We start from the raw sequence: 18,745 nt of genomic DNA on the forward strand, positions 1-18,745 counted from the left end.
TGGTTATCCCAAAGGTGCTTTTTTCAAAAGGCAACTGGATTTCTTGTTTTTCTTTGAAGACATTTTGCTTCTCACCCAAGAAGCTTCTTCAGCTCTGAATGGATGATGGAGAATGGAAGGATTTATACTCTTTGCAGACAGTCATTTGCATTCTGTTAGAGAGCAGTTGAGGCCACTTAGAGGTTTATCTCCACAAACTCATTGCACAACGTAACAAAACAAACCCATCAGGACAAGATTCAGCAATCCATTTGCATTTAAAAGAGAAAGGGCATTCTTTTGAAGGCAGCAATGTCCACATTTTGAACAGAGAGGGCCGCTGGTTTGAAAGAGGGATCAAAGAGACCATCTATGTCAAAATTGAACAGCCCTCTCTGAACAGAGTGGGAGGGATACAATATCATCTATCTCCTGTCTACAACGCTGTTCAGCAGTTCCAAGAAGGCTCCACACCCATTTGCATTACTCAGGTAACCCTGAGGATACAGATAAACCTCCAATGACCTCAATGACTCAATAAAAGAATGCAAATGACCAGCTGTCTGCAAGCAATATAAATCCTTCCATTCCCCATCATCCAGTCCAAACTGAAGCTTCTGGAATGTCTTCAAAGAAAAATAAAAAAATCCAGTTGTCTCTTTAAAAAAGCATCTTTGTGACATTCTTAGAAATGTGTAAGAGAAGCATCACTTGTGCCTTTGCTGCCTATCATAAATACAAGCAAATTGTTAACATAATAATCCTTACATTACAGGTTTTAGTGTCAGCTCTCTGGCTCTGATGAGATTTACACACTAGCAACCCTTATGTGATTAAAAAGTATGTAATGATATAAATAACTTATTTTATCCACAATTTTTGGAAAAACTCAAAATCTTTAATTACTCCATGTCTGATCAGCAGATTTTTACTGCATTACAAAAGAGGGATTCTGCTCTGCTCTAATCATTAAATTTTGCCAATGCTTCTATTGATAATTTTCCTTTCTTGAAAGCCAATAGTATCTTATAGGAACTTTAATACTTTAGCTTCACTCTTGGTCAATGAGAAGTCACTATATAGGTCAATGTACAGCTCTAACAAGTGTGCAGTCGAACAGCTTCAGCTAAAAATTATGTTTGTACAACTAATGCAGCAACAAAAAGAACCAATTGATAATTCCTCAGATAAATGAAGAGAACAAAGTAAAAAAACTATAGGAGACTGCAAGACACATGCCAGGCAAGCAAATACTGAAATCTGAGGAAAAATGAAACCTATTTGAAAGCAAAGATCCAGATGCAAGTTAAAAATTAGGAGCAGCCATAGAATTGTAGAGAGACACCAACAGTTCGCCTTATTATAGTGTCCAAGCAGTTGCTGCCAAAAAGTAACTGATCATGTGAAGATGCAGTATTCCTTCTTTAATCTTTCAACTGAAGAACAATGAAAGAACTTTACTGATAATCTTACAAAGGAAATATTATAGCCTTCTGTGTAGTGCAGAAAGGCAATTTGGAAAGATTTTAAACTTTCTTGTCTATTGAAAAATCATGTTTTTCTCTTTAGCATAGGAATAATGCATTTTTATGGAAATATATATAGCTCTTGTTATGTAAGCAAATATGATTGCATATGAGAAACCGCATATGCTTATGCTATGTATGCTTATTGTAAGCTATATGCTAAGGCAGAAAAAGCATTAAGTAATACCTTCTTACAGATAGTTCGCAGCTTGATGGCAGAAAAATGAAATGCAGAATTTCACATCAGATTTACAAAATTAGCAAAATACCATTACTTTCCCATACAGTCAAAAAACAATTCAATAATTTGGCAAAAGTACTGTAAGTAAGATTAATGTAAGCTTTGTTAGCAAGAAGGACATTCCATTTTCCTGAAAAAGAGGCTGATGAAGCAACGAACTGCATTCACTAGTCTTGAAAGTGCACTCAGAGAATTCTGGATTCACTATCCACATAAGAGCAGGTTTCCACCTGAAAGGTCATCAAATTAAAATAAAGATAAATGTACCTTTTTGTTAAATGACCAAATTTTATCCCATTCCATGTTTACAACTGATCTTGAAGATCCCTGTAAAATATAAAGGAAAAAATACATCAACTGAATAAGTAATAATTACAGACATTTGATACACAGTGACAAATGGTATAAAGGCAATCCTGGTTCTATTGCTAATTGGCCAAGTATCTTATATATATTTAATTTAATTACATATATTTAATCAGTCAATGCAAGCAAAGTCGGAACTCCTATATTCATCAAGTAGCAAGAAAGAAGTAACTTGTAAATGAAAGTATTTAACTTAAGTAATATTAATTGTAACCATTTTCCTCTGTGTCTTTATATGTGTTGAGGTGTGTGTGTGTGTGTGTGTGTGTGTGTGTAAACTATACTTTTGTAACACAACAGCAATAAAGAGTACAGAGAAGAACAACCAGGGTGATTAGGGGACTGGAGACTAAAACATATGAAGAACGGTTGCAGGAACTGGGCTTGGCTAGTCTAGTAAAGAGAAGGATCAGGGGAGACATGATAGCAGTCTTCCAGTATCTGAGGGGCTGCCACAGGGAAGAAGGGGTCAAGCTATTTTCTAAAGCGCCTGTAGGCCAGACAAGGAATAATGGATGGAAACTGAACAAGGAGAGATATAACCTTGAAATAAGGAGAAACTTTCTGACAGTGAGAACAATCAACCAATGGAACAGCTTGCCCTCGGAAGTTGCGGGAATGCCATAACTTGAGACTTTCAAGAAGAGATTGGACTGCCATTTATCAGAAATGGTGTAGGGTCTCTTGCTTGGGCAGGGGGGGGGGTTGGACTAGATGATCTACAAGGTCCCTTCCAACTCTGATTATCTGTTATCTATTATCCTTTAAGAGTATAACGATATTAATTGGTTATTTTGAGAAGATAAATCAATTAAAGTAAATGTTTTAATAATTAATATTTTTAAATATTTTAATATTTTTCTAAGATTTATACTATAGCTTCTTTAACAAAATGTGCTTACAATACACATATATACTAAAAACTAATTTTCAAACTATGTAATTTCAAATTTACATTTGCCATATTTAGTTGTACAAGGTGTGATATAAATGAATCATAACAAATAAAATTATTTTTATAATTCTTAATGCTACTATAAATGTTAATAAGCTGGGATTTTTTTTTCTAAGGTCATCACCTTTTCCCATCTGTAAGTCTAGTAATGAAGCTAGTATACTTCTCAAAAGAAATGCAGAATCCTCTCTGATTTTTCCCTCCTTACACCCTCACCCATTTTCCTCAAACGTTGTCCCAAGGGAGGCAGGTGATCTCTCAAAAGAAATTTGGTTAATGTGCATAGGTTGCAGGAAATTCTGCAAGTCAAAGATGAGCAATGGATTCCACGGTAATTTTACAAAGATATTGTAGCAATCTCTTTCTACATAATTTGAAAATAAAGACTCTTACCTGTGCAGCTATAAACTGTTTCAATCCTTCTACTGTCATACCTCTTCTAAGGACACCACGAACAGTTGGAAATCTTGGATCATCCCTTAAAGAAAAGGATCAATACTTAAATATTGAAGAAATGGGATGACTTTAAAAAATACTTTTATGAATTCAAAACACCAGCACATTCTCCGATCCATTTTACACAACCTTGTCTTAGATTGATGAGTTCCAATTTCTAATATTGGCTAATTCTTAGCATTTGTTGTGGCCTTTTCCCTAGAAATAATAACGCTACAGTATCAATGTAGGAATGAAATAATCTAGTACACATTTTAGAAACATCCATACAGGCATCACTAAGCTAAGCAACTTTACTTACCAGCCATCTACCAGCCCTTCATTGACAAACCAAGTGAGCTTTCTTTTAGAAAGCAAAGTATTGTTGAGGTTTAAACGGCTGTACTCCCAGATGTAGGGCTTTCTTATTCCCAAGGCTTCAATGATCCAGTAGAATTGCTCATCTCTATCATGGTATTCTGTTGTTCTTAATGCATGAGTAACACCTTCTATACTGTCCACTATGGGGCAGGCAAAGTCATATGTGGGGTAAATACTGAAAATTAAGCAGAAACAGAATTAACCTTCATGCACGCTGGACAGATGTTACATCTTACCATTAATAAATTTCAAAAGCAATCACTGAAGCAACAGTATTTATCAGTCTGCTGGTGCACATTAAAAAAAAACAAGAAGGATGTTTAAAGCAATTGAAAACTTTATACTTTATTAGAATAGACTGATAGTAAGCATTCGTTATTCCTAAAATATTAAGGAGATGCTGGAGAATCTATTATGAAATCTGGTAATATATTATTTCCCAGAACTAGATATATTCCAGAAAGGAAGGAAATAGGTTTTTGATTCATATAAAACATACTTAAATATTAGTTAATACAGCAAATTTAGTTTGATGCAAATATTCCAGAAAGTAAATAAATATCAACAAATAACATTTTTTCCAATTAATAAGAGTTATAAGGAGAGCAGTTTTAGGGAAGAATATGGAAGGAAAAGGTGCTTACTCTTTCTCAAGGTCACTATAAAGACTATCAAATCAAGATTTATCCTCCTGAACTACAAATATTCATGAGTAGAAGGCTTTACAATATTAGTTCTTGCTTTTTTAGTTCAGTTTTTCTCACCTCTCTTTTTAAGAGAAATAATTCATCCTAATAAACGTTCTCAACTAAATAAGACTGAAAAACTATTTTCTTACATTGCTCAACTGTGTACTTGTGAATATCTCAATAAAAAAGTCCTAAAATAAGTATCTGTAGAATTTCTTGGCTCCTATCTTCTAGCCCAGCGGATAAAGAGATTCAGTCCTGTCACTAACCTCTTTCTCATGGAAATAAACATTTTAGAATAATAATAAACAATTTAAGAACTTAAAATTGCTAGTTGTTTTAAGAATGGATGTCTTTCCATACTCTCTACAAAAATATTAAAATTGTTCCCAAGAGACCAGAAGCTGCGTTGTATTAATTTAAAAAAAGAAAAATAGTGTAGAAAGTCTAAGAAAATAAAAGGAAATTAGTCTTAAATACATACTTGTATTTATTTCCAGTACGTGGGTGTGGCTGATTTTTACAACGATAAAGAGTTGGGTCTCTCATGCATCCATTATTACTACTCATATCAATTTTTGCTCGTAGACAGCAGGTCTGCCCATATTCTGTTCCTTTTTTCATTTCCTCCCACATTTGAAAATTCTTCTCAACAGCTATCAGATTACAAATATTTAATTAGGATTAAATTTGCTCTGATAATACAATATTTACATATGAAAAATAATTTACATTTACCTACAAAGTAATGTGCATTTATATACAAAGCATGTGTCTTTGAACCTCAACAATATTTTTAATGTTGGTTAACATTATCTAATTATAAATTAAACATTATTCATAATCCCCATTGGCTTGATTCATGCATCACAGTCAGTCAAAATCAAACAAATAATGTATTGGCTTACAGAAGAAACCTAAGTGCAACCAACATCTCAATGGGTTTATTTTTAATCATTATCTCAAACACAGAGGACTTATGTAACTTATGCTAATAACATAATTACCAAAGATTAGATATGTTTCATTAATTCAATTTAAAAAAGATACAACTTTGATAAAACGTCTTACAATTATTCCTGTGTTTAGATTCTATTCTCTGTTCTCTCTCAGATTTCATCTGTTCTGCTGGTGTGTCATCTACATAAGCCTTTCCTTCATGAATGAGTTTCTCAGCATATTTCATTATTTTTTCAAAATGATCAGAGGTATATGAAAATTGGTCAGGCTTAATGTGAAGCATTGCAACATCTTCCAAGATCACCTGCATATATGATTTTTAAAACATTAGATTGGTATTTAAGGTTGGCATTTAAAAATTGTTTACTATTATTATCATTGTATTAGAGATGGCAACTTCTCCTACATTGCTACATTTTATAATTTCAAAGAGCTGTAAATGTGTAATTAAAGAAATAGAATTTTAGAAAATTCACTGACTAAGCCAATGCTGCCCGCTTAAAGGATTATCAGAAGTTTCACAAATTCCCTATGTCAATTCAACATTTCAGTAAATTCATATAAACTATTTGTGGGTTGGATTCTTTGCCCCTAGAATCTCAGCAGCACCCAAAACTGCTGTAAAACACTTGATGAATCACTGCTGCAAAATCTGGGAATAAGCAAAGAACTATATGAGCAGAACTCTGCACAATACTGCATGTGTGCGTTATTTGAGCTAACAGGAACCAGTAAAAAACAAAGCACTCTGAATATTATATAGTAGATATTGTTAACATAACCAGGCACTATTAACACACAAACAATTCAGGGGTAGACTCAGCAAAGAGCAAAACTGCTATGAATGGGAGCATTTCAATATTTTTTAAAGATTAAAATTAGGCTTATAGTGATGTTATTGTATTGTAATTTACATGTTCTATATAACATACTCTTCCATAGATCTCATTATTGGTTATTCTAATAATATAAGCAATTTGCAGTTAATTATATGTCATCACAAAGATTGGCTAGAAATTAAATCTTTTAGTTTTCTAACCCACATTAAAGCAAAATAAAACAATAAACAACAATAAACAGTTTTGGAAGGTATTAAATTATTAGCCCATTTTACATGGACCTGTTTTAAGGTACATAACTTCTCAACTTTCTCAAAATGAAACCTAACCAAAATTCCATGCATGCCAACTACTTTAAAAAAATCTCAAGAAATACAGTGATATTTCCTTCTTTTACGCCTCTACAGCCTTGAAAAGCATTATCCAAAACTTGCTCATTTAATTAAGTTCTAACATTGTTTCAAATATTACTATAGCAGCATGGGAAGATGCCACGGAAAGATGTTCCTTAGTCCAATAATAATGAATGGGAAGGCAACTATTACATAAATTTCAAAATAATAAAATTAGTGACATATTTTTTTTAAAAAAAGCTGACATTCATTGGGAAAATACATTTTCATTACATTAAGATAGATTAGAAATCAATATGCTTAAATTTATTTTAGTAACTGTACTGCCATTTACTTTTAAAAATGATTTTTTTAGCAAGCCTGTAAAGGAACTACATTTAAAATTACTTATACCCTTTGAATATACGCAAGATCTGTGCTAACTTGTTTATTTCAATTCTAAAATAAACCATACATGAATGTCTGAAATACCTTTTCAAAATCTTCTTTTTCTTTCTCTGGATTTGTATCATCAAATCTCATGATCAATTTACCCTTGAAGGTGATCTGGTAGTGCTGATTCAACAGAGCAGCTTTTGCATGACCAATATGCAAGTAGCTAGAAATTAAATCATAGAAAAAAACAACATAATTTAATGGTTTCAATATGAAAGGGAAAAGTATATATAAAACAGAAAAGAAAGAAAAGAAATGAAGCAGCATATAATAAAGTCCTACTATAATAGACTCCATACAGTCAATATATTTTTTTAGATTTTAAAAGTTGACAATGTGTGATGACCTGGGGCATGACGCAAAAATAACAGAGTCACAAAAGTAGAATAAATTCCCTTTAATGACTCCAACTTGGGCCCCAATGTCCAATTATCCTCGACTTGATCTCAAACTCTTCCAAAAACAGTTTATGAAGAGAGTAAATGCAGTCTGAACCAAAAGTAAAAATAATTAGAAATAAAAAAACCCAACACAAACCACACTGGAGTCATTAACACAGAAGGCCAGGATGATAAATTGAAGACTTCCACAAGATAACCAGCAACCGCAGTTGGGAAAAACCCAGATAAGACCAAGATAAAGCATGTTTTGCTTCCAGCAAAGAGCTATTTAAAATGCCACTCTTATATCCTCTTCTCCCAGCTGCAACTAATGAAAGGGATCAGGGCCTTTTCCTCTCCTATATAACACGTTGCTCCCTTCTCCGTTCCTCCCTGTGTGCCCTAGGATGAAGAGGGGATGGCGCTGGGTCTTCCTCTGAATGCCCAGCCAGACTGTGCCCTTCCTCCGTTTCTTCCACAGCCATTGGAGTCACACTCCTTCTCCGTCAGCTCCTCAATCTCCCCCTCAGAATCAGACTCCAACAAGGGCATGACAGAATGTTTAAATTTCAGCCACAACTTCATAGTCTCATGAGCCAATGGTCAATGGCTTTCTTACATTAATTACCCTATTCCTTACTATCAGTCAATATTTACAGTACATGATGGCTGAAATTTTCTGAAACTACTTTGAGTTCATTCAGGATAAGGACTAAGGACACATAAAGTTCTGAAGTTACTAATAAAATAAGAAAATCTCTATATCAATGTTTTAATTAATTCCCAAAACTGTTTGTAGATTGGATTCTCTCTCCTTAGAATTTCAGCATCACCCAAAACTGCTGTAAAATTACTATCAATATAGACTAAATGTTCTCGTTTTCAACATTCATTTATAATTTACAATTGTTCACTCAATTTTCCATGTCAAACACAATTACTTTTGGTCTTTGATAAACATTCAAATTGTTGCATCATGCAATATATAACGCTCACAATAATTCAGGCAGATTACACCACCTGCATATAAAACTACATGCACATACCTATCTACTTACCTACCTACCTATGCACACACACACATATATATTTGAATGTAAATAAACAAGCATCACACAATTTTGCTTATTCCTTGCTTAATAGTGATCCAATCACTAATAATTAATTTTAATTTATGCTTGCAGAGTGGAAGGTTGGCAGAGGTGGTAGACTATAAGGTAGTCATAATGGCAGAGAAGGGGGGGAGACAGGCAGGTGGGGGAGCTGAATAGGTGGTGAACTTTACTGAAGTTTTGGATTGGAAGAGATTAAGGCAGATTAGCTTGAATATGTCCTCACCAAGTGACCAGGGAATTTGCTTAACAAGACCAACAGGGAGTACCAAGATTGCCATCACTAAGCGATGCTGTCACATGATATAATGATTTATGAACATATTGCTTAACAGCAGATATTCCAGTCCCAATTACCATCATAACTCAAGGGCTACCTATATGCTTCTGTTACTTTCACTAAATATGTGAGCTCTCCCTTTACCATCTCCTCCAAACCCCAAACTATGAGTATTATACTGAATGGAATACTAATCTAACATGTAAACTATATGTTCTTTTCTAATTCACATATTGTCATAATTTACACTGGAATTTTAAAATGTAGTTTATAGAGAACATTTTGATTGTACAGCAACTATTTTAAAAATTGTAATAGAAAAGGAAAGCAAAACTTCATTTAATTGCATGTTCTTCCATTTTGTCAAAGGCATGTAAAATTGAGTTGTTATAGAACAATTCCCCTTACCCACTTGCTTCAGGAGGAAATCTAACAATGACTTTTCCCATCTCTGAACCTGGGAGATCAACAAATTTTCCAATATCTTGTTTCTTTTCTGTTGTCTTGAAATTAAAATACAAAGGAAATTATTCAATTGCAAATGTTGAACCCAGGAATTAATGAAAATATATAATAGGTCCACTAATAAATAATTATATGAAAGCACTACTGCATATTCTGTTCAAAGATATTTTACATTAAGATATCTTATGTAACAATATTCTGTTTTTATATTCTGTTTTTGCACCCGGTAGATCCACACATTAAAATGGAACAAGTTTTGGGGGAATACCACCAAGCAAGTATCAATTATTATTTTAATACAGGTCTGTGATTCAATTTCTTAATTCAAACCAGATAGGTATATGTCCTTCAAACTGATACTGGACTGTTAGTGATTCAAAAGCAACAGTTTTAGTTGCTTTTAGTTTTAATTCAACATAAAAAGTTTAATTTTAATTCAACGTGTAAGGTTTTTAAAAGCTTTATTTTCATTCCTAATAAACATATTCATGCTGTGTATGAATATACATGTGCCTGCATGCCTCTATATGCAAATTGTTTCATTAGGATATAAGTATAAAAATGGCTCATTCAGGTATTATCTATCTATATTTTGATACACTCTGAAACAGAGATTGCTGAACACTTACCACTTTTATTTTTCGAACAGTGTCTCCCGCAGTCCATTTGGAATCTACAGATTGAAAACTATTTTGTGCTTCAAGAAACTTGTACCAGCGTTTTACATGAACAGGACCATTACTTTGAGGTAACTGCTCCTGCCATATATTGTTACCTATTTGAAAAGATACATTTATTACAAACTAGGAAATACCGTGTGGCAAGATTATATAACTAACACAATTTATACCAAAGATAGCATAATTAAGAACTGCAATTTAATTATAAATAATAATTGGAAAAATAGCTATTGCAAAGAGAGCATTTTTCTATCTTATTTTACTCTGTGGAGGAGGGAAATAGAATCACTCAGACCTAAATTCTCCAAAATATTTAACTACATTTTGAGGAAAAAAACAGTCAGTATATTTGTTGTTGTAATCATGAGAAATAGGACAAAACTGGTCAAAGAAAATGCATGTGAATTTTAAGTTCAATGTGTTGTATCAAGTCTTTTTCCTCTGTGGATACAAATGGGTTGCATTTACAAAATAGGAGCTGAATTTGTGGAAAATGTATAATGAATAGGAGTATCTTCCATGTATAAATCAAAGACAATAAATTCAGCACAATTATCATATTTTATTGTGGTAAAATGTTGCTTTCATGTCATTTTATTTTCTACTTGGACTGTCCTTTTAGACCACTTGGTAATTGGATGTTAAAAGGTAATTTAGCAGCCCTGCACTTTATGGTCCGGAAAGTTGTAGAAGCCCTACTTCTCGTCTCAGTTTGTGAGGCAATAAAAACTCTTTACCAGAAAATCTAGAGCATTGAGCTCTGTTCCTGGCCTATCCCAGAAATGCTTAATTATGTTTTAAAGATAGTTCGTGATTATCAGTGTCCTCATTATTTACATTTGACTTTTCAATTATATTTTACATAAGTAAATCTGACTTTGGAGAAATTTTAGTAAATAAATGTGTTGGAATATGTGTGCCTTACATACACCACACACACATGCACTGATATTCAACCCTCAACCTTTATATACTCCTAAATGTAATAAATAATTAAAATCAGATATAGAGAAGTTTCTATGGATTTTAATTTCAAAAGTTAAGCTCATTTATGTATTGGAACATACATATATAGAAGTTCATTTGCATAAATGAACATATGTATATTCAGGGGTGGGATTCCATTTTTTTAACAACCGGTTCTGTGGGCGTGGCTTAGGTGGTGGCCATAGCTTGGTGGTCATGTGACTGGGTGGACATGGCTTGGTGATCATGTTATTGGCTGGGCATGGCCAACTCAATTTCACTCACATCGAGGAACGCATCTCCTCGCCTGGCCTCTCACGACTGTGTGGATGCTGCAACGGTCGTAAGGATGAAAAACGGTCATAAGTCACTTTTTTCAGTGCCACTGTAACTTTGAATGGTCACTCCACACAAGCAAAGTACCAGCAAAGGAGAGGAAAAAAAACTCCAGAGAGGTTCCTGAGGCAGGAAGTCTAGTCCTGCCAAGAATGTAATAAGGGTTAACGGAGAGACAGTTTCTGTAAGCAACACCAGAATGTTTCCTTCCTGACTTCCTTACAGGATTAGGCCAGTAATTTCTTCTAACAACTGGTTCTCCGAACTGCTTAGAATGTTAACAACCGGTTCTATCGAATAGGTGAGAACCGGTAGAATCCCACCCCTGTGTATATTCCAGTACATAAATGAGCTTTTTTCAAGATATTACCATGCTGTTATATTAACAGCAGCAAGGATTTTATGCTTTTATGCACAAAAATGGAAAGATATTTTAATTCCTACAATGACTGAATGGAAGAAAAGATTGGTAACTATGACAAATTAATAATACAAATCAAAAAAGAATTGGAAATGTGGGGGAAATTACAGCTATCACTACTGGGGAAAATTGCAGCAATTAAAATGTCTACCCTATCAGAACTACTATATCTTTTTCAAACTGTACCAATAAGATTGGATAAAACCTTTTTTAGATAATTAGATCGAATAATAAGTAAATTTGTTTGGGATGGGAAAAAAGCTAGGATAAAAATGAAATTGTTATAGGACAAAAGAGAAAGGGGTAGCTTTGGACTCCCTGACTGGAAAATGTATTATCAGGCTGTAGCTATGGTATAGATTAAAGATTGTATCAACCTGGAAAATAGAAGAGTATTGTGAATAGAGGGTCATGACTTGCAGAGAGGGTGGCATAATTTCCTATGGGATGGGAAATGTAAACAGCATGTATATTTTCAGAGACACATGATTAGAGATTCATTAATTCGGGCATGGAACAAGATTAAAAAGAATCACTATACTAAAATACCAAACTGGTTGTCAACTATGGAAGCACAAATATACCCAAACGCAATGGATCTGGGGGAAAAGAGGAGTTACAAAGACCTATTAGACCCACAAGGAAAATTAAAAACGAGACAAGAATTACAGCAACAAAATATAAAGATGGATTGGTGGCCATACATGCAAATCCAGGCAAGATATCAGAAGGACAAAGAACAATTTGGTTTCTGCTTGGAAAAGCATCAATTAGATAAAATTCTACAAGAAATGGAAAAGAAAATGATTTCAAGAACATATAACTTTCTACTAGATTTTAAAATGGAAGAGGAGGTGGTCAAAGAAACAATGGTGGTATGGGCGAAAAATGTTGGCCATAATATAGACCTGGAAAATTGGGAAAGAATGTGGGGATCAAATTACAGACTAATTACATCCACAGCATACAAGGAAAATCAATACAAAATGTTCTACAGATGGCACCTTCCTCCCTCTAGATTGGCAAAAATGTTTAATTCAGACCCAAATTGTTAGAAACGTGGAAAAGAAAATGTCACTTATTTTCATACCTGGTGGACATGCCAGGAAGTGAAAAAATATTGGAATACAATTAGACAATGGATGGAAGAAATCACAAATCAGAAAACTGAATTTAATCCGGAAACTTTTTTTATTAGGTATAATAACACAAAAATGCAATAAAACAGATAGATATATTATGTTACATATATTAACAGCTGCAAGGATTTTGTATGGACAACTCTGGAAGGAAAAAAGGGTTCCACCAGAAGGCATGGTTATTAAAAAAATAATAGATTGTATAGAGATGGACAGGCTAACGATGAAAATAAAAGACAGAGAAGATTCAATTTATTATAGGGCCTGGGATGCCTGGTATGAGTGGTTTAGAAATAAAAAGAAAATCAAATGGCAATTAGGAAAAGAATGAAGGAATATGTAAATATGTAAATGTACCATGGAGAAGATTGAGATGTAAGTATAAAAGATATTGATTTATAGTAAGAGAAAGATATAATGGTAAAGGAATAAGTAAATACATATACTGAAAAATGTGAGGAAATGCAAAAGATGTCTTGATGTTGATAACAATGTATAAAGTTTTGTTTTATGTTTTTTAAAATTTGGAAAATTAATAAAAAAATTATTAAAAAAAACTGATAGAACTTAATCAAAGAAAAAACACATCCAACTTTGTTTCTGCTTGGAAACCGCTTCTGGATATTGTTCTTGAGATGGAAAAAAATGAAACTTTGATTATTCTGGTCAGTTTGTTATTACAGAAACGGTTAATACGTATTAATATATAAAAGTAAAAAGTTGAGATTGTAATGTTACTATCTTATTCTGCTGTGCTAAAAAGGGTCAGGAGTCACTGCTTTTTCTGTCTTTTTTTCCCATTTTCACTTTCCTTTTCCCTCCCCTCTTTTCCTACTATTTTCATTTTCTTTTGTATTTTTGTATCTTGATAAGCTTAATCATTTACATTTTAGAAAAAAAGATATGACTATGCTACTATATTCACTACATTCCCTTACCTTTTAATGCTGCCCAAACACTGAAATCTGCAAGGCTCAAACAGTTGCCTACTAAATAGGTCCTCAGAGAAAGGGAGTTATTGAGCTCTTGGATGGCTAAAGCAAACTCAGTGGGAGTGGATAGTTTTGTGGTGCTGAATTCCATCCAATGGTCAATCTGTGTAAAAGAAGAAAAAATATACTTAATAGATTACATAAAAGATTGAATTATAGCCAATAAAACCTATTGTTCCATTAGAAAAAAATCAGTAGTAGAAATAACTAAATAAGAGTTATTCAGATAATGAAATTCTAGAATTTAAAGAGTTATCAACTAGCACTGATATTGTTACCTAGCTTGAGTAATGAAACCTCTGCAAGAAAACCTAAGCTCAGAGAGTATCAAGGACCCCTCATACATTCAAGTGCTGCAAGTTTGGAGCTATCATTTCATTACAGGAACCCCTCTGTGCAGTTTAGGAGGGAATAAAAAATCAGCTGTAAACAGCAGAAGGGAACAAAAAGGGAAATAGCAGCTCCATGAATGTAATGCAAGGTAATACATTTCCACAGGGAAGGGGGAGAGCCCTGACTGCAAATGCATCTGTAAGCTCTAGCAATTTCATCAAATAAACAAAAGCAGTATTGCACAGTTGTGATACAAGTTCCAACTGTTTGTACACGCATGCAACATCACAATCTATACCCAAAAGGGCTGGAGCTTGTCGCACATCAGCGCAATGCTGTTTCCATCATTTACCTTTCTTGTCCTCTACTCCTCTAACCCTTTGAATATGTTTTTTTTTCTGGCATATAGATTTCAAACAATATAGAAATGCTGAAACTGAGCACAGGCACCAAGGAGACCTTTACAGGGAAAATGGTTTACCTTTAAAGAAAACCCGCATTGGCAATTCTACTTAATGCTTCATTCTGCTGTGGAAAAGGGCCCATACAGGGACGAAAATATACAGTACAGATAGATCTTGAATTACAACAGTTGAGCCCAGAATTCACGTTGCTAAGTGAGAGATTTGTTGTGAGTTTTGCCCCATTTTACAACTTTTCTTGTCATATTTGTTAAATGAATCACTGCAATTGTTAAATTAATAACATGATGGTTAAGTGAATCTGGATTCCCGATTGACTTTGCTCGTCAGAAGTTCACAAAAGGTGATCACATGACCCTGGGACAGTGCAACCATCATAAATATGAACCAGTTGTCAAGCATCTGAATGTAAATCACATGACCATGGGGACGCTGCAACGGTCATAAATGTGAAAAATGATCATGTCCACTTTTTTCAGTGCCATTGTAACTGTCACTAAATGAACTGTTGTAAGTCAGGGACTACCTGTATTAGATTTCAAAAATAAAGTTTCTATAACCTGGGGTATATTGCTAGAATATTTTTTAAAAGCCCATCCTGTACCTCTAAGAAATTAGAAGATCATTTTTTACCTCAGTATGCTCCAGCAAATTAGATCCATATAATCCAGCAGATGTGGCAATTCTAGCCAGATAACGCACTATAGAATTCACATCAGTGAATGTAACTTGACTGTTTTAAAAAATTGAACATATATGTATTTATCAATATTTGAAGTAGAATTGTTTTGGAATTCATTATGATATGCAACCCAGCATGATGTTTCCAGATTAATTCATAGCCATTCCACCCCTTAAATTAAATATTGCAAACACAGTAGAAGCTAATGAAAATTTAAATTTTTGATAAAATAAAAAGCTATTTTAAAAAACTACTGAAAATTGAAGACACTTGCCATTTTCCATGCATAAAGGCAACACTTCATAATAAAAGAATTCTCATCATCAAGCAAGTATAAACAATGTTTGATTGAACAAAAACGGATCATGTGGTCAGCCCTTCATAGAAGTATAGCACTGTCTATTTTCCTATTTGCCTGATGATAATAGATTTATTATGAAATGCTGCATTTCTGTATTTTATTTAAAATTGTGTGGCACATTTAAAAACCATTTTTATGTGACTAAAATGGTCAAACAAAGGGGAATAAAATAAGTAATTATATCTTCCTTGGAGGGACAGGGAATACATCACAAAATGTAGAAAGGATTTATATCACTAAGATTCTATGCAAAATACATGCCTGGGTTTTACATATCACTTCTCCCTGCCTTTCATCTTCCTGGGATGATAGCGAATTTTAAAGGTTTTATTATCTAGGACTACAAGACTAAGTAAAAATCACAAAAGTCTCCCACAGAGAACATTTTCTGCAAACCTAAAGGAGATCTCAAGAGCCATAAAATAAATCTGGGGACAATTTTTATTTTTAACAATTTAATTTTAACAAGTTTATCTGAGCTTGATATGAAATTTTGTGTGTGTGTGTGTGTGTGTGTGTCATTCATTTTTCATTCAAAAAAGGCATTAAATTTTCATTGTTTCATTACCTACAAGTCACAATTTTCAATGACTCAGATTTCTTTTTTAAAAAATCAATGCTATTATTTCACAATGGAAAAGATGACAATTTCAATGCAGCATAATCTATACCCTTACAGCTACTAAGAAAAGCTGAATTTCGTAGCGGAATTAACTATTCTCTTGAAAAACTAATCAGGTTTTGACTTAGCAATTAAATCAGAGATCCCTCACCTAGTCAGAAGTTGAAATAAGGCATAAAGCAAAAGCAATTAAGTTCATATCAATGACTTCTTCCTTCATCACTATAATAGCAGAAGATGACCAGTTTTGGAGAACACACAATAATGAGATCTCATCACCCTCCAAAAATGGAAAGGTGAGACAGAAATGACATTCTAGATGTACAATCCAATATATAACCACCCATATCAGTCACATATCCGTTTTAGAATTTTATTTTCTCATTTCCTTAAAATCCATCAAGCTATCAGATCTGTCGATGAAAGGGAAAATTTATAAAAGCCTTATTTGAGTCTAATGTCAGTTCTGTAGTAGGTTCCAAGAAGAATAAAAAAATATCACATATATCTGAACAAAAATTATTTGACAGCTTTTGGAGAAAAAAAACAAAAGAAAAACATATGTATATAAAAGTCATTTTACAATGCAGAAATGATATGAGTAATATTAAGAAGTATAATAATTGCAATTCATCCTTCAAGGTAATGAACACAGCTTTTCTTCATTTTTGTAGCAGCATCAATATAATAGTAACTAAATTTTAAAAGCAATAACAGCAAAGAAACAAAAACTTACTCAGATACCCGTAGAATGGTTTCTTTGCCTTCTTCAACTGAAACTTTAACATGATCCTTTACATGTTCTACAGTCAGCAATGCTCCTAAAATGATTATAAGAGGGCTTATTTCACAGATATACTTTTTTAAAAAAATTCTCATCGCATTTCCACTTTTACCTGAAGTTTACCATCAGGAAAACTTTAACACTGTATCAACTGCCAACAACCTTTTCAGTATTAAAGAGAAGGCCTAAAATGTAAGGCAAGAGAAACCTCCCCCACCACCCACCCCAAATTCCAAAGTAGTGCACCATCACTTCCATGCCCTCCATGTAGTCAGTCAACTTGACTGATAGGCTGCAGTATTCTTACTGAGGTCATGTTTGGTTTGTTTTTGTTTTAATTGCTGAAATAATCATTTGCCAGTTTGTTGTACATTGTTCAGAGTCAATGAGAATGGACCGGTCTATATGTCAAAAATATTATATAAATTAAACTTCACGGGCCTGTGGAGTTAAGTCCCATTGATATGAATATGTACACTCTACATGTAGAGAGCTAAAGCTGTGAAAACTTGGGAATGGATTGAGATAGGAGAAATAATGCAGGGGAATTTAAGCCTCCTCCTTTTAGAAAAAGCAGAGTAAGTTCCAGTAGATTTATGGAAAGAAGAGAATCCCAAAATGAGGTCTACTGAGCAGCAGTGATGGCTGGAACTTGAAGCTCAAGCCTAGCAATACCAAATTCTCAAAAACTTACTGAAGCTTCCAGGTACACACTTCCAGGTACACATATGCAAAAGCTACAGGCTATTTTGGAAAATCTTAACATTTCAAGATTGTAAATAATTCTGAAAAATCATTATAGTCCTTAGATTACAATAAGAAACTACCTTATTGTAATGTTGTATTATATTAAAGTAATAAAGATGTGTTCAATTTCCAAATCAAACCTTTCCAAAAACCCACTCCTGACTGCAATGTATAAATTCCCACAAAAGTACCACAGCAGCAACATCAGATCCTAGTTGACTTTGAAAAAAGCTAATATGGTTGAAATTGGTTAGCACTTTAATGGGAGACTGCTGAGAAATCCTACACCTATAAGCCAGACTGGGAAAAATTCTGATACGGCGGCAAACCACTTCCAGCTTATTGATGAGAATCACACGTCACATTATTAGAAGTTGAGCTGAACTTAAGAATCAGTAGCATTTAATCTTTCTAAACAATTATTTAATGCTGTAGCAAAATACTGTATATAACTATATGTTATGCAAAACTGAATGTTCAACATTTTATATAATTATGAAGCATCACTGCAGGCAAGATTATTACAATCTACTCTACAGTCTTTTTGGGATACAGAATGACAAGCTAAAATTACACACCTAGAAATTCTATGACTAAGCATAAATGCTCTAGAGCGACACCCTACTATGCCTGTGGCAGCTCAGATTTAAAAAAAAAAACATTTAAGCAACTTTATTAAGAGGTTATGCCACAGAAAACATTTGTGCTACGTAAATGTTTAAACTATTACTTTTAGAAGATTGTTATATTTTTAATTTGTTCTCAAATTCAGTTTTCATCTGTAGATTATATTCTGCTTTATAACATTAACCCAATATGTCACCACCACATCTTATTACATTCAGCAGGGCTTATACCCAAGTA

At 33.5% G+C, this 18,745-nt stretch overlaps 1 protein-coding gene across 6 annotated transcripts in view; it reads right to left on the minus strand.

The window, feature by feature from the left end:
* Positions 1-18,745, minus strand: part of EPRS1 (glutamyl-prolyl-tRNA synthetase 1) — a 47,796-nt gene that overhangs the window by 28,051 nt on the left and 1,000 nt on the right. For 4 of the 6 annotated variants that reach the window (XM_026695743.2, XM_026695742.2, XM_087933635.1 and 1 more), the window contains exons 2-12: positions 17,087-17,171; positions 15,319-15,418; positions 13,877-14,033; positions 10,026-10,171; positions 9,340-9,434; positions 7,196-7,322; positions 5,644-5,836; positions 5,057-5,228; positions 3,825-4,058; positions 3,461-3,545; positions 2,014-2,073 (exon numbers count right to left, since the gene is read on the minus strand). In XM_026695743.2, the coding sequence (XP_026551528.1) occupies positions 2,014-2,073; positions 3,461-3,545; positions 3,825-4,058; positions 5,057-5,228; positions 5,644-5,836; positions 7,196-7,322; positions 9,340-9,434; positions 10,026-10,171; positions 13,877-14,033; positions 15,319-15,418; positions 17,087-17,171 (1,454 nt within the window). Of the gene's footprint in view, positions 1-1,692; positions 1,714-2,013; positions 2,074-3,460; positions 3,546-3,824; positions 4,059-5,056; positions 5,229-5,643; positions 5,837-7,195; positions 7,323-9,339; positions 9,435-10,025; positions 10,172-13,876; positions 14,034-15,318; positions 15,419-17,086; positions 17,172-18,745 lie in introns of all 6 variants that reach the window. The other 2 variants (XM_087933628.1, XM_087933617.1) reach the window with 1 other exon arrangement.

The sequence above is a fragment of the Pseudonaja textilis genome, chromosome 1, assembly GCF_049901715.1.
Source record: "Pseudonaja textilis isolate UNSWEBS1 chromosome 1, rPseTex1.2, whole genome shotgun sequence".
Classification (NCBI taxonomy): domain Eukaryota; kingdom Metazoa; phylum Chordata; class Lepidosauria; order Squamata; family Elapidae; genus Pseudonaja; species Pseudonaja textilis.